The 16951-nt window shown below is 45.0% G+C and overlaps 1 protein-coding gene across 4 annotated transcripts in view; it reads left to right on the top strand.

Moving 5' to 3' along the window:
- EVA1C (eva-1 homolog C) overlaps window positions 1–16951 on the top strand; it is a 41302-nt gene that overhangs the window by 20383 nt on the left and 3968 nt on the right. For all 4 annotated transcript variants that reach the window (XM_059870569.1, XM_059870553.1, XM_059870561.1 and 1 more), the window contains 4 exons: window positions 1505–1701; window positions 5034–5157; window positions 8124–8276; window positions 15479–15622. In XM_059870569.1, the coding sequence (XP_059726552.1) occupies window positions 1630–1701; window positions 5034–5157; window positions 8124–8276; window positions 15479–15622 (493 nt within the window). In that variant the 5' untranslated portion in view covers window positions 1505–1629. The remainder of the gene's footprint in view (window positions 1–1504; window positions 1702–5033; window positions 5158–8123; window positions 8277–15478; window positions 15623–16951) is intronic.

The raw sequence follows: 16951 nt of genomic DNA, 5'->3' as shown, positions 1-16951 counted from the left end.
ATGATTAAAAATATTGGGTCGTACCTGTGAGGGTGTTGAGTGCCCACAACTCATGTAGGGCTGAATGCCCTGACCCTGTGGCCCTTCATGCCACGATGGTGATGCCAGAGGTGTTCAGCAAATGCCACAGGAGGCCCCTCTGCAGCACTGGCCACAGCGAAGTCACTTGGGTGCAGTTGGGCATTCAGCCCATTTTCCTGGCATCTCTCAGGAGCAGGCTGACAGAGGAGGGGCTCTGGCAAGGAACTTCAGTTATTTGTGATCTCAATTACACAGAAAATGTAGGGGTGGGTTTGGTTGTGGGCTTGGTTATTCTTTTTAACCCGTGAGAAGCTGTGGGGATTGCTGCTAGACCGGTCTCCTTGAGATCCAGAGTGCAAATGCAGAGCATGAAATTTTTTCTGTCCCTGTTCCATTGCCAGTGCTCAGACTGAGGTCAGTGAGGCAGGGAACTCAGCTGCAGCTCTGCTGTGCTGGAAGTGCATCTGCCTGGCTCCTGTCCTCCCCTGGGCTCTAGACAGGGAACAGTAAAGATAACGATGGAGCAGGCTTCTCCTTCCTCCAGACTTAATAACTGACGGGGAAGCTGATTTTCATTATCCAGATGCACAGCTGGAGCTGGAAAATATGCCAGAGAACCGACATGTTTGACCCATCCCTGGAAGTGTTCAAGGCCAGACTGGATGGAGCTCTGAGCAATCTGTTCTAGTGGAAGGTAGCAGGGGGGTTGGAATTAGGAGATCTTTAAGGAGCTTTCCAACCCAAGCCATTCTATGATTACATGATTTTCCTATCGTTTGCTTGGAGTACTAAAGTTTCTATTTAAAAACTTTTTTGAAATCTTCTTGTCTTTGGGGAAAGTTTATGAAGGGCAGAAGTATGAAAATTAAATGGCACATTTTACTTTAAGGGCAAATTTTAATTAATTAAAAGGAGGGAATTTTTTTCAGTATTTTCTTTGAGAAAACAAATTTTTGTTTTGATGATACAAAAAAGCCCCTCATTCAGCCACAACAAGAAATGTTCCCACAAGAAAATGCGAGGGTTTTTTTCCTCCATTATACTTAAGAGTGTGTGAAACACAGCTGCCCACGAGCCCAAAAGTGCAGCACATCCTTTTAACAAGATGTATAAGGAATACCTTAGGCGGCTGGAATGCAAGAACCTGGCCCAGAAAACCCAGCAATACCCTTCTGAGTGCTGCAGACACGCCCTGGGACCGTGAGCAGCCAGCACTGGCAAGGGCCTGAGCCAGGGATTGTCCGTACAACACATCCTGCTGGAGTGCTGGGAGGGCTCGCACGCCCTGCCACCAGAGCTCGTGTTCCCAGCCCAGGGTGCTACGAGCACGTCAGGGGTGACCCATTCAGAGAACTGGGTGGCTGCAGGCCAGACCTATAACCTTGACTGCAGTGCCCTTTCCGGAGACTGACTGTGGTTTTCTTATTATCTAACGGGCTTGTCATTTCCTGTGCTGGTTGTAACAGAGCTGAATATTTTCTAGGTTACCTAACGAAGCTCCTGCAGAATCACACTGCCTATGCCTGCGACGGGCAGCACCTGAGCCTGCACTGCCCTCGGCACTCAACCATCAGCGTTCAGTCGGCGTTTTACGGGCAGGACCCCCACATGTGCAGTGCTGGGGAGCCTGAAACCAGCATGGCAGAGCCCAGGAACTGCGTGGCACCCACCTCTTTGCAGGTACCACATGTTGTAAAGGTTCTCAAGGTACAGAATGTTCTTGACGGTTTCCCTGCCATTTCTGTGCAAGTGTTCTCAACCTGGAACAAGACAACTCTGTAGCTATGGCAGTTTTCCACCAAAAGTGTTACAGCAGGAAGGGTTTGTCTGGACAGCAGGGTATTACCATGGGATTGTGAGAGCTTTGAAGATTGCCTTCAGTTGTGATGAACCTGGCTTTGGAAACCCCATTCCTAAAGTTCCCCAAAATAGTCCGCTCCTTTCCATGCAAGGGCTGGTGATGACTGAGTTGACCAGACTTAATCTATCACACAGGCCCTCCTTGACCCCAGGGGAGGATACAAGCTCTGGACAGAGCAGGGTTACAAATCCAGCTAGTAAGATGACATGCTGGTTGGCATTTCGCTTGTTGCATGCCTGTCTTCCCTCACTGAAAAGGCACAGCAACAACTAAACAGCAAATCCCAAGAATTTCTGCAGATTCCTGCATTTCTGTGACTAACTGATTTGTATCAGCAACATCCTCTGGCTTGTTTGCTGGGCCTGCTTCAGTATAGCTTAAAATGATTTATACTTCATCAGTTATTACTTTCTGCTGTGGAGACTTTTGTAACAAGGTCTGACTTACCCTGCTGTCAAAGGCTTGTTTCATCTTAGTGAAAAATACCCAGTGTTATTCCAAATTCAGTAAATCCTTGCAAAAAGGAGTAGTCAGTGGAATCTGAACATGTTCTCTTTGTTAAACTTGTAAAAGCCTTACAGAAGTTTTGATGGAGTTTGCAACATTTCTGTCTGTAGACCACACGATCCTTCTTGACATCAAGGAATGTCTGTTCCCACCACTACTGAGTTGAAAGGTATTATGAAGTGGTTTGGCAGTAATATCCTCTCTCTAGAAACAGTATTAGAGCAATTTTATAAGTGTGGCTCACCCATGCTGTACTGCAATTTTTGAGGACATTCCAGACATGACCTGTGGGCCATGTGAAAGTACATCTCTCCACCAAAAACAGCAGGCCAGATGCATCCTTAATGTTATATTACTGGCTGCAGTAAAGTGGCACCAACCATTATTTTGGGCTTGTGAGTGCCTTTGTGAGGTCTCCACGGGCAGTTTTTTCCATTGAATATAATAAACACAGCATGGGGTAACTGTTATATAAACTACCATCATCATTTGGGCACTGTGGCTGATCAAAGGCATGAAAGCATTTTGGCAAGGCCATGAATTTGTGTCAGAGACAAATGCTCTGCATCTCAAGGAGTTCCAGTTCTAAGGAGAAGGAACACATCTTGTAAACTGATTTCTTAGAAAAGAGCGCCAGTGACCTCATCCCTGCTTCCCTTCCCTTTGGGAGTGGATCTGCAGTCTGCACAGGCAGCTGAGATGATGCCCTGTAGCTGGGAGGAAGCATCACAGGCACGTATTACAGAGACCTCTTGTCTCAGGGCTCTCTGCAAAGCTGGGTCTGGCTCGAGACAGTGACTGCCTGGTGCTATTTTGAGTATCACTGTTTGCCTTTGTGGCTGTGTGCTTTGCACAGCATCATGACAGTGCTGTTCACATTAGGCAGGAGAAAACACAAACAGATGCACAGGAGATGATTCAGCTCAGGTGCAAACAGAAGGTGACTCAGCAGGGGACAGCTATCTCTATTTACTAAAGATGGAACTCTGTTCCACTGGTCCCTTCCAGAATTACCCAGTTAAGGAGGAGTTATTTTTTCGACTTGCAACTCTGTAAAAGGAAAATTGACTGATAAAATTAAGTCTGCAGTGCTTTCCTTCCCTTTTAAACTCTTTAGAGTGCATTTAATGCTGCAAAAGTGTTGGATGCATGTCCTCTTCCCCTGCCAATGGGAGCTGTAGGACACTGCAATGTGCTGCCAACGTGTGTCATTGCTGCTTGGGAGGGAAGGTTTCCAGTGATGACAACAGAGATCCAGCCACTGCCAACTCTCTCAGCCTGGAAATAGGAATGCAGCTTGTGCCACCACAGTGGTAAATTTGTGATTTGGTCTCTTGGTATGACTGAGACCTCTTCTGATGAGAAAAAAAGCAAAAATTCCCATGGACTTTGAGCGACTACCTCAAACTATCAGAATGGTTTATTACAGTTACTCCGGTTAAGAGTGGGGTGACCTGCAGGTAACGCCCTCCTTTGTCACAGCCTGCTATGATTTTAAACATCATGAATCCTGTGTACAACCACACAGACTATCCAAAACCAGTGTCAGAAAAGCCCTCTCTTAACTGAGTTTTGGAGGCAAATAAGAATTTCCTAAATACACTGCTGCATTTAAACTGGGTGGTTTTAGGTGTTTGGCTTGTGACTGTGTTAAAAGCTGGACAGACTGGCCCTGGCACTGTCTTCATATTTTCTGCAGCTACAGTTCCAAGAGCACAGCTGGAGTGGGAGCACCAGTGTGAGCTGTACAGGCACTCAGTCCTTTTTTGCCAGACTGGGAGAGAGTCCACATAACACTTTGTGTATAACACTGCTGACCTGCTTGTGGTCTTGCTCTGCTGCCACCCCAGGGAAGCTGCACTGTAAGAACCAGGATATATTGCTGGGCCAGTAAATTTGTGGTAGATATGTCCTTAAAACAGCATTAAAAACACCCCACAAAACAAGACAAGGAGGCTGAGGATAGACTTGCACACCTGTGCTATCCAATCAAACCAATTCTGAAATTTTTTCGTGGCAACTCAAGTAAATCCCTGACAATGTGTGTAACTGCAAGCGAGAAGGAAGTGTCCCTTAAGCAGGAGGTCCTACACATGGCTTAAAGCTTGACTGGTACTTGTTGTTAGTCAGAACTCTTTCAAGTGAAGATTATTTACAGAGCATGTTCAGGTACATGTAAGCAGATCAAGAAGAAGTGTTTAAGAAGACACCTTTTTTGTTGCCATGCTTTCCCTGGACGTTGCACTCCCATAAATGTGCCCAGGAGTGTAAGAGTGCCTCAGGTATGTCAGTGAGACAGCTGGGGGCTTTGTGTGTTTCCACTTGCTCTGGGCTCTGCACCATCAAGGCTGTGGTGGCACTCAGGACAGCTTGGCAGAGGGAAGAGTGACAAACAACAACAAGTTGGTAACATCCTCATTTGCTGTGAGTGTGGCTGTGATGAATGGGTTCCCATAAAGTTGGCCATGACTCCAAGCCCACTAGAGCTATGGCCTAGATCCAATGATGCAGATGTTTCTTGCATGTTTATAGCCAAAAAGTTGTGATTTCTCTCCTGTGTAGAACAAAGTACAACTAAGTGTTTTCATTGCTGTATAGCTTCATACCTTGTTGTCAAGACTATCCTTTTTGCCCATTGTTCTAGAAAGTACTGGATGAATGCCAAAACCTGAGATCCTGCCAACTCCTTGTCAATAGTCGGGTTTTTGGGCCTGATCTGTGTCCAGGAACCACTAAATTCCTCCTTGTCTCCTTTAAATGCAAACCTAGTAAGTAATCTTTATCAGGCAAATGTATTTTTCTGCGTGTTTTGTTGCTTGTTTTGGTTAAAATGCCACTGCACAAGGCTTTGCATAAATCCATGTGAGGTTCTGGGGCTCCTGGATTGATAACAAATTGTTCTTTTCTACTTTACCTTAGCTCTCTATTGTGTTTGCAGCTTCAGGGTGCTTGCTGCCAGTTTAATGACCAGTGTCGCTTGGCAGGGGCAGATGTCAGACATCAGACTAGAAAGGGGAAATGTTATGGAAATTATTTTTAGTGAGATAGCAGTGATAATGTTATATTATAAAGAGCTGAACAGCAAAACCAGATGCTTGGGCTAAGGATCAAATAAAGAAGGTATCCTAGGAAGGAATATGCAAAAAAATACTTAAGGAGCTGGCTCCAAAGCTTTCAAAGATTCAAAAATACCTCCTGTTTATGGAATAATGGCCAGAAGATACATGTGCTGACTTGGTTAGGGGCTTTTATTGTAGAATCACCTGTGCTCTCTGCAGGTATTCGATGCTGATATGTGAAGGGACAAATCCTGCCTCAAAGAGAATCCACTTTGTAAACATGAGAAAGGGGAAGAACGATTAAGATAATCCTCATGAGGTTTCCTTTATTGGTGGTTTTTAATCGTTCTCATTGTTGCTATGGTATGTGAGAACAAGCTCCAGTAGCCTGGGGGCTCAGCTCTTTCGGCAGTGAATTCCCGGTGTGGCTGAAGTGGGTCCCAAAGAAAACAGCTGAATGAGGATTCATGGGTAGGTTCACCAGCCAACACAGAAATACCAACCTTAGAGAAAGCACTAAAGGGGTTTTCTGTGATCAGAGCACTACGATAGATAGCAGTGGTAGAACAGGAGTAGGTGGCAAGCAAACTGAAGGGCTGGCTGACAATGGAAAGTGGAAGTCAGAGCAGAGAGATGGAGTGGAGTAGGCAGATATTACCTTTGGGGAAGCACTGACTCAAGAACTCCCAGGGAGATACAGTGGGCCAATCATTGGGGGGGAAAAAATGCCTGAAATTTAAAATTTTCATTATCTGTTGTATTATATCAATAGTGTAATTATTTTTTGTATATTGCAATTATCAATAGTAGATTAACAGTCCATTATTAATAGTAGATGGATTTGAATATCATAGCAGTGTCTGTGTCATTAGAAATCTCTTTTTGCCAATCAAAAGTGAATTGGGATCCTGTTTACTACTTTCAGAAGCTGCTCAATATTTTTTCCCATGGGAGATGAGCTGCTTTGAGTATATAGTATTTTCTGTGATCTGAATTTTTAAAAAGCTGGTCAGAAGTGTATTCAACAGCAGCTGCTGCCTTAAGAATTGAGGAATAGTCCAATTCCAGTGCAAATGACATGATTTCCAGTGACAGGAAATTTATATTTGTAGGTAAGATACTGATATTGTTAGTCTTGGCAATGGAAAACATCCTTACTCAGGAAATCCCTTCAGGATAACTTCAGGTATATTGTGCAGTCTCCTTGCCTTCGAGTGGGCACTGAAGCAGTTGCCTAAATCCCTTGGTTTTTCACCTATTTAGAATTATTGCTGCCGTATCTTTGCAGTGGTTCATGTTGGGCTCTTCTCCTTGTCTGATACCACTTGGGGTTATATGTACTTCCACAGCCTCTCCAGCACAGCCAGGCAAACTCAGAGCCCAGCTGCAGGCTGTCAGTCCTTGGGCACAGACCCCAGGGTTTTGGCCTGTTTATGTGTGCACAGCGTGGCAGGTGCTTCTACAGAAGTCACAACCTGCAGTCGGTCACGTATTTTTCAAAATGTTTCCAAAAATGTTTTCAAAATACTTTGCAAAATCAATCCTTTTTACACCTAAGCATGTGGCTGTTGATGAGCTCAAATGGAAAAAAAATGGACTGTTACCAAGAACATTAACCCATTATTTTATCTGTTCTGTTATGGATTAAACAATTCATGAGTAGATGGGAGGTTTTTCTCTCTCCAGTTCCTAAAGAACCAGCATCCACCCTCCACTCACAGGGACACCACTGGCTAACAATAAGGTTTCCCTTTTCTTCTGCTCCGCTCAGGAATCTCCTTTTCCTGTTTTCACATTTTTGAGGACAAAAAAAGTGGAGGAGAATAAACTCTTCTCCCTGACCTTATCTGCCATAAGAAGGTTTGGCACCACAGCTCAACCAAAAAGACTTGAGAAGGTAGAGTGCCACCAACAGAGCGGCTGCTTAGGCCAGGAAGAGCCCTGTTGGCCAGGTGGCAGATTTAAAGGGGTACCCTGGGAGGGATAAGCCATGAAGATGAGCTCAGTGCCTTCCCCACCTCTGCTGAGGGTGCTGCCAGGCTGCCTCTGCCAGCTGAGCAAGGGACGAGGGGATCTTTTTCAGTTCCTAATTCACACCACTTTGCCAGCCAGACATTGAAATGAGCCCTTGCTGGGTAGGGCTGCCCAGGGAAACCCAGTGACCTTGGTGGTGCAGTGCAGATACAGCTGAGAGCACTGTGTGGCCTGGGATGGGGACCTGGCCTTGTGTCCTGCCCTTTTGTCCTGCCATTGTCTGTGCCTCACCCAGCGCTGTCACTGAGCAGCGCCAGCCCTGCCCCTGACTGAGGCACGTGTAGAGTGCAACAGTGTCCCCAGGAGAGACAAAAGGGAAGGGTGAAGCTTCTCTTGTTGAGCAGGAGTGGAAAGAAAGCCAGGAAAGCAGGGAGCCTGTTTCACTGGGAAAGGAGATTGGCAAAATTAGGGATTTCTATTCTGTTCAAGATGGAGCCACAGGCTCTAGACAGTCACTTGGGCACAATTCATTTGGAAGAAGCATTCTGCTCTTGACTTTGTGTCTAGCTGTACAGGTGCCACGTGTCACTTGCAACAGCATTTGCAGGAAAGCTGGTTTGTGTCCTGCTGCTATTTGCTATTAACAGCCCTGCTATTTAAATTGCCTCACGCTATCATATTGCTGTTTGCTTCTACTTTAGCTGAATACAAAACCAAATCAGCATGTGAAAACCAGGAACTGAAGCTCCACTGTCAGGAATCCAAGTTCCTTATCATCTACTCGGCCACCTATGGCAGATGGGCACACGAGGAGAGCGTCTGCTCAACAAAGGCGGAGCACGCACCCCCCTTTGGTATGTCTGGGCACCACTGAGGGACTTCTCTGGGCAGGAGCACAGGCAGCAGAGAACACAGGTGGGGAGAAACTTCAGCTGCAAGAGCAATGGTGTTTTGAAAGCATCCGTGATGGAAAAGTGAGAGAGATTATTTCTGAAACTCAAACAAATTGCCCAATATGAGGGACGAACACAGAGTGAGAAGTGCAGCAAAGTAATGAATTTTCATATAGTTAATCAGTTCTTAGTATGATTAGCATCAAAACTTACTTCCCTTGCCTGTCTTGAATTTAGGTGACATATAATAAATATGTTTGTCTCTCTTCTTCCTCCAGCTTCTGACAATGACCAGGTGACTCCACTGTCATGATGCTCTTACTGCTCCTTCCTCTCTGACACCTGTTTGTGCCAGATATTCCCTGCATTAGCTGCAGACTGTACAGAGAGGGCCACTGGGGCAGGGCCATTGCTTTAGATGCTGTTGTATGACCAGAGCCCAAGGCTGTGGTGGCACACTGGAAGTTAAATGTACCTGGGACTTCTCTCTGGCACCAAGTCAGGAATGTCCAGTGTACCTAGAACTAAACTGAGTAATAGATTCAGTGGTGACACCAAGGGCACGAAGGTAACTTTTCACACCATGAGAAGGCCAACACGAGATGAGTGTGCTGTTCAAACCCCTTGGTACTACACAGGGAAGGGCTTGCATGACTGACACCAGCCTTGTGCAAAGGCTTAACATTGCTCCTAAGAAACATACTTTACGTGTTGTCTATGAGAAGCATCTCTGAACATCAAGAAGAGATCAATAATTAATCTTAAGAGCCTTTGCCTGCAAGCCAATGTTTCTATTTAGTTACATAGATACTATTAAAAATTTATTGGCTGAAAATTGCAATCTGTTCTTAGACAAGAATCCATTTAATATTGCCAGATCTATGTTTCACACCGGCTCTCTTGGGCCTTCACACAGACTTAGCTGTGCCTGTCTGTTCTGTGGAGAAAACATCGTAGCAGGTCTCTGGCAGGCCCCCACACCCCTTATGACAGTGGCATTAACAGGTGACACAAGGCAGGGCAGAGCCTCTCTGATCAAGACAGGCTGTCACCACACTCACGTCTTGCACGTCACTGACTTCTCAAAATCACTCCCTTGCCTCCAATGTCAGCACTCGCAGTCCACAGATCAGAATTCTGCAAACCTTCCCTAATGGATAAAGTTTCCCAGGATAAAGAATTTGCAACAGCAACAAGCTCTGCTGTGGCCCCTGTGTAGAATCACCTGTGCAGCAACCCCCTGGCTGGCACTGGTTCTGTGCTATGTAAAGCAGCCTAGGGCAGTAGGAGTAGGAGAGAGCATACAACCTGAGATAAACACAAAGTACATCTAAGAAGGTAGATCCTTGTATAGATTTCCTACTACTTAATGGAAGTGCTTGGCCTCTTCTGTGTGGTACCAGGGACTTTCTGCAGGAATTCTGTTGGAATTTCCAAAAGCCGCTGTGTGGCCTGGGAGTTCACATTCAGTTATCACAGTATCACAGAAGACTTGGCACTTAAGGGCCAGACCCAGCTGGCTCCAAATCTGTCTCAAGCCTGAATCTTATTTATGTGGTTGTTTAAGCACCTACAGATGTGAGTGGGTGCATGATTAGATTTCTGCAATGACTGCGTACCTTTCTCTCAGAGAAAACAATGGTAATTTGAATGTAATGACTTGAGACAGCTCTTCCCTCCTGAATCAGAACCCATGTACCCATTTATGTTTGTACCAACAGCTGAATTGGCTCCTACACACATCCATTATTGTTTCTGCTCACATTGGTGCAACTCAGCCTAAGGGCAGCGCTCAAGCCATTCCAGTTCTTTCACTGCATCACAGAGAAACTGAGGTGATTTTTTTAGCACTGTGCAGAAGAGAAGTTACCCACAGGTCCCAATGACAGGCCCACAAAGTCTCTGGTGAGCTCAAAAGTTTTGCATCTCTCCATACCTGATAGGGTCCTGCCAGGTGTGCTGGGTATTGAATGGGATGCTCCTCAAGATCTTGGCTACCTGCTGATATGTGTGACAGCAGTGACAGACAGCAGCTTTGGGCTGGGACAGATGTGTTCTTAAGCATCACTTTTCTGTGAACCACCTGTCAAATCAGCTGACAGATTTTCAAAGCTTTGCTTCAAAGGGAACCCAGGAAAACATAACATTTCTTTGGCATAAAGGCTCTTCTCCACGCAGAAAATAAACTATAAAAATCCATCTCTGCTGTGGGAGGTATCTGTGTGGCCTTGAGCACTTGTAGGACCCTGAGCCTCACCCTCCACATTTAGCATGAGTACCTATTCATGCAGCTGGTTTTCTGAGCTAGTTTGATGTAAAAGCCAGCTCCTGCAGCTGTCCAAATGCCTGGCACTGTTAAGCCTGTACAGAATTTCCAGCAAGCAACTTTCCTGTTTTACTAAGACTATCAAAAACTTGACAAGAAAATTCTGGGTGTGGTTCTGTAGCAGATGGTTCTGCCTAGAGGAATCCATTGTGCCCAGCACCAAAGCAGGAAACCATAGCAGTCTGTTCCTGTGAGAATTGCTGCCTTTTCTGACCCATTATCTCTTTTGTATTTGTACTAACATGTGCATGAGGAAACAGAAAATTTATTGGTCAGAAAAAGTTAAAGAATTGTGCCAGAACAGGTTACCATAGAGAGCACCAGGAAGATTCAGGTCAACAAACACCTCTCAAATAATACATTTCTCTTGTTAATACATGAAAATACTTGAAAGAAGGCTTGGTAGCGGGTCATCTCTAGATTCAACTTGCAAGCCAGAACATTGCAAAATCCTTCCCAGAAATTCCTCTGGATGCACATTGGCTGGTCAGATGTATGTTCCCTCAAGCACCAGTGGCCAGCAGAGCCCTGAATTACACCCCTGTCACGGTTCTCATTGCTGGAGGGTGGGGTTCTTTCCAGTACTGCCCTCTCCTTTACCTGGTCCCACTTTTGGAGGGTTGAGAGGGGAGCTGGAGAATTCACAAACTCTCATCACAGCTTGCACTGTGCCAAGACATACCCTGGGGTTGGGCTTTGCCTAGTCTCCTCTTTATTCCCAATGGAATTCAGGTAAGAAGAAGGGGTGAGAAAGTCAAGCAAGGGGGATTTTCAAAATCCTGTAGGTTCCTTCCAGTCCAACCAGGTGTCACGATTTTTTTAATGGAACAGGATTCTCTGATGCTGTGATTATTTTTGTATGTTTGTTTGCTTGGATATTGTAGCCAATTCAAAGGGCCTCTTATTCACTGACTGATGGAAAAGCTTTTGGTTTCTGTCTCTTACTGAAAGATGTACTCTTTGCCTGGTGTGAGCCTGTCCCCTGGGAAGGTCTCTCGAGAGCAGAAGTAACGGCAGTGAAGGTAGAAAGCAGCTTTAGGCAGATCTGGAAATGTTTCCACACTGCCTTGACACTTTGGGCGCGGGAGACAGGAATAAAATGAATTTTGTGGATGCAAAAGTAAGGATAAAACAGTTCAATTTTGCTTCCACCACAAAACCCCTTAAGTCAGCTCTCTCTACGTGCAGACATCAGCTATGAAAAGGTCCTTGCCTCTGTCAGCCCAGGCAAACTGAGAAGCTAAATAGGTGCTTCGGGCCCCAAGAGTGCCAGTAGGAGCCATTGCACCCCTTTGCCCCAGTGAATGTTGTCAAGGCAAAACTCCCTTAAAAGAAGAGGTTTTCAGTACAGCAGCAGGATGAGGAGTGATTATTTGAAGGGAGGAAGAGACCAGCCACCATTTTTAGAGTCCAAATAACTCCTCTGAGATGAACAGGGAAGATCAGATTTTGCTGGTGGAAGTTGCTTGGAGCACGCTGAGACACACATCCCTTCAACCAGTAATGTTTTCTTTACCAGCAGTTCAGGGGTTTCTATTTTTTTAATGGCTCACATTTGTGAAAGGTTTGGAAAAGTACACTTGGCCCTCAAGTCAAAAAGGAGCCAAGGAACTCCTGCCTGTGCACGTGCAGGAGCAGGCAGTCTGGTTCCTGCTGTCAGGAAATGGAGAGCCACACTTGTCTCCTGCCCTCGGTGTTTGGTGGGGTGGACCCCCCACTCTGCACACGCATGTGCAAGGAGGAGAGAGACACCAAGTTTGGGGGTTTTTTTGTACAAAAGTGCTGCTGATCACATTGTGTGTTTCTGCTGGAATCAGTAGTTTGAGTGGCCCTTTTCTGATGCACAGGCAGACCCTATGTGTAATGCTCTTGCATAAATTACCATATTATTTCAGCAGCTTTCTTTAGGAATCTGCAGCCTCAGCTTGCTCCAAACTCCACAGTTTCCCCTTGTCAGTTCATGTCCCCACAGCTGATATCTGGGCTCCACAAAGCACAAGCCATCCTGATTTGGAGGTGTGAAATCTTTGCTTTCAGTTGATTTTAAAAGCGAGCTCCTTATTCTTCTGTGTGGGCACAGCCCAGAACACAAAAAGCAGTGTAAGGAGCAGTTGGGCATGAAAGCAGCTGGAAGCATTTGGAGAGGGTGAGACAGGCACAAGATGCTCCATCACCTGCAGGTTTTGTGTGGCAGGGTGGAAAGAAAGGGAGGGAAAGCTCCTCCTGTCTGAATTGAGAGCAGCTTTAAGAAACCAGAAGACAAATTACTTCTCATTAAAGCCTGTGTGATTTATGGCATGTCATTTGCATGCCAAAACTTTCCAAAACAAAGCTAATTAGGGAGCTGAAAGAGCCTTTCCTCCAGAAACAAGGCTTTCTGCTCCAGCTATTAAATAGCTGCAGTCAGACTGGATACTTTATTACTGCATTAAGAACCTCGCCTTGACACCCGTATCCCCATGCCATCCATAGCAGTGTCTGGTACAAAAGATCCACCGACAGCCTTGGTGTGTAACAAGCAGCCTTGGGAGAAAGGCACGGAGAATGGAGAGTTTTCCCAGCCACACATTGCTGCCTTGTCCGCCACCGCTGGACACCACCAGCCTTTTAGCACTCTGGGAATGTGACATTCCAGAGGCAGGTTATTGGAAATGTATGGTACCAGTCTAACAAGCCCCAGGGATATCTGTGTAGATCAGAAAGCACCTAGTCAGAAAGAAGCCACTTTGTTTATTTAGGTTCATCTCCCAGTTCATGGTTTCTATGGGGCCATTCCATGGGATTCCTTTACTCAAAACACAGCCCTCATTCAGTCACTGGAATAAGGTGTTTGACCAGGAGCAGGGTAACTTATTCAAGTTAATCCCATCATAGAACTGCTGGGAAGGTAGCAAGGCCACATGTAAACCAGACAGGATTTTTCATTACATCACTAAAACCCAAAACCTTTTCAGAATGCAAGAAGTTTAAGTAAGTTTTCTTACGTTATAACACTTTCCAGGTAACGTCTGTCCTGTCCTGCAGAAGAAACAGGCCATGGTTTGCATTTACTCACCTGTGACACCAGGCTAGCCTTGGGAGGTTCTCCAAAAACTGGCCTGCCAAGAACCTGCAGGCATATGATGACTGGCTCCTGAGGTAGAGGAGCCAAATCCAACATGGGCAGAGATGATAAGAAGCTATTAAGTCCCACAGAAACATGAGCAAAGGCAAAATGAAACATACACTTGCCGTATCACTGAATATGTAGGAAACCATCAGCACAGCAACCTCCTGGTTTTATAAGGCACCAAGACTAGCTCCCAGTGCAGGAAATTCTATGGAAAACATAATTCAGTTTGCCACTTTTCTTTTGTGTTCCCAGTCTAATAATTTATTAATCACTCGACAGCTCCTCCTGATACTCTCCAGTTGGTTTTGTACTTGCCAAAGTAAGCCTAAAACATCCATCCAAATATATGCTTACTCACCTGGAATTGCCAGGGAGGGAAACTAAACCTGCTGAGTTACTTAATCAGAACTACTCAATGCTTTAGGTCAGCCCTTCCCTGCCTTCCCAGCACTCTCTTAGGACACACCGGTATTAGGATTTCAGGTCTCTGAAAAGTCAAAGAGCTCTGTCCTAAAATCCATGTCCAAAGCAACCCATGAGCCCTTTGCCAGACAGATCAGCCCTATATCTCCTGATGGCTCTGCCCAGGTGTATGACTTATTTAGTACTGGTGTCAGGCAGTTAACTCCAAAAATCCCAAATCTGCCCCATGTTCAAACATTAAATGTCAAGAACTCAGTCTCAAACCTTCTCTTCTGTTCAAACAGATTTGGGGAACCTTTGGAGTATCTTTGCAAACAGTGTTTGTCCTTCCTCTACAGAGGCACAAATGAGCTTCTGCAGTTGGCAGGTGTCTGGAGGCCATCCTTTATTGTAGGGACTATGTCAGAGAATGACATTTCAGACCTTTAGAGCCCCTTGCCTCAGAAGCTTGGAGGGAAACATATCTGTCATACACAGAAAGCTGCAGTGTGGGGGTGATGCAAAAATATTCAGAGAAGTATTACTTTCTCCAAACTTGTCCTTTCTGCATCCTCTGTTTAGAAACCAAGACTACAGGGTGTTTTTTGCTCTGTGGCTTGGAGTTTAGCTCATGTGGATACAGAGAACTTAATCACATTTAGAGATGTTCTTTTTTTTTTTAAAGCAGAGTGTGACTCACACACTTTCCCACTCAAATAATTTCAGCTCCAGTGCAAAACCCATTATTGGAAGCCACATGTTTCCCTGGTTAAATATTGAGCCTATTTTGACCTCTTCATAGTAAACCAAAAGCTACTTTTTAATACCCTGAACTTCCCTGTAACCTGAGCTGTTGCAACACATAAAAACTGATCTCACCTGACTTGAACTGAACTTGGATAGCCAGTTGACTCATCTCAGTAACCCAGGGCTGAGAAACAGACTTGGAGACAGCATTTCATCTCTCTGGATTTGAGATGGCATAGATGGAGATGGATGTGCTCGTTTTTTCCAACACATCCTGAATGGAACACTGAGACCTTACATTGGGCACCTGTTTGGAGCTTGATAAGACTCTTTTCTGCACCCTTAGTATGCACCTGTAAGGCAGCATGGGAGAGTTACCTCGCTGCAAGTTCACATTTTTATTGCAGCCGACTTCCTTGCATTGACAAATCTTAATATTTAACCCTGAAGTCCTGTTAAGGCAAAGTCACAGCTGAGAGCAGGTGCAGATTCGTACCTCTAGTCATGTATCTAGCAGCTCTCATTTCAGATAACACCAGGGTGTTGTATATTTATTGTGTGTATTTTTTCTTTCAGACTGTTTGTCTTACTCAGCGCTGGAAGTGTTATCAAAAAGGTGCTATGGGAAACAGAGATGCAAAATCATTGTCACTAGCCGGGATTTTGGAAGTCCGTGCCTACCTGGAGTGACAAAATACCTAAATGTCAGCTATGCATGTGGTAAGAGCAAATGCACAATCATTTTCAAGGCCTCATTTCTGCTTGTAGAGACACACACATGTCCACCTATGGGCACTGAGCCTTCCTAAATATCCATTTCCCTGTAACACAGGAAGTTTGTGACACAGCCATACAAAATAGGTGAACAACCCCCCGGGCACAGAGGCACCTAACAAAGACTCTGGCATTAAGGGTTTTTTACTATAAAAAATGCAACCAACCATAAAATATCAGCTGTGCAGTTCAATATTTTTGAGAAATACTATCAAGATAAGAGTTTGTTCCACAGAGCTCACCTGCAACAGAGCTGGGAAAAATAAACTGGCATTGCCTGGCATCAGTGCAGGTAAAACAGTCCAGCATAATTGAAGCACTGTGTACAAGCCCAGTCCTGAAACCTGATTCATGTGAGCACATCTACAGCTTCTCCCTCACAGAGGGGTTTCCTTTCTCACAGAAAGGGAAGTGAAGGTTTATGAAAAGTAAAGGTTTGAGATTATACATCCATTGCAGGACTGAAAAGTACTTCAGCTCTTTTCTCAGACAAGAGGGAACAGTTTTCCATATTGTTTGCTATAGATTAATATAATTTCATAAGAGGCAAGCAGAATTCCCTAAAATACTTCAATAGGAGCAGCTCCACAGGTCCATACTGCAGAGTGCTTTGGCTGCATCCCTAGTGAGCAGTGGTCAAAGGGCACAGGTTACCTGAGACATGCTTTTAAGAACAACAGTGCGAGACTGATGGCCAGATCACCTCTACCTGAAGATCAGAGGAAAATGAGCCCCACGAGATTTTCAGTCTCCCCAGGTATCAGTTTGTCAGCTGTGAAAGGTGGTGCAGTAATCCACCTTCCTATTATTGGAGAAATCTGGGAATCTGCCATTGGACCAATACATTATATTATTGTGCAGCTGCCTTTATGAATGAGCTAATGTAATTCTCTCTAATTAGCATGAGCATAATTACAAGAAGTCATTCCTCTTTGTGTGTCTGTGTACCAGAAAAGCAGAGTGAGTTTGTTTGCACTGGAACTATGCATTCTGTTATTTTGATGTGGTTTTGCAAAAACACGTGGGTAACAAATAGTGTTCTATTGTGTTGCTGGCACATTTGGAAGAGTTTTTCTTCTGCCAAATCTTACTGGGCTGTGCAGTCTGAAGCATTAGCCAATGATTTGCTGATCCGATTACTTTACAGATCATCTAATGAACCTGGGAAGAATATTCCAGAATGATAGTTTCCATTCACATTCATTCTCCTCACTAGAGGATGCCTGCTAATTGGATGCTTCCCAAGATGATGCAAATAGATCTGCCCCTGTAGTG

Source organism: Haemorhous mexicanus, chromosome 2, assembly GCF_027477595.1.
Source record: "Haemorhous mexicanus isolate bHaeMex1 chromosome 2, bHaeMex1.pri, whole genome shotgun sequence".
Taxonomy (NCBI): domain Eukaryota; kingdom Metazoa; phylum Chordata; class Aves; order Passeriformes; family Fringillidae; genus Haemorhous; species Haemorhous mexicanus.
The sequence above is the reverse complement of the archived record's forward strand: the minus strand, read 5'-3'. Positions and strand labels throughout refer to the sequence as shown.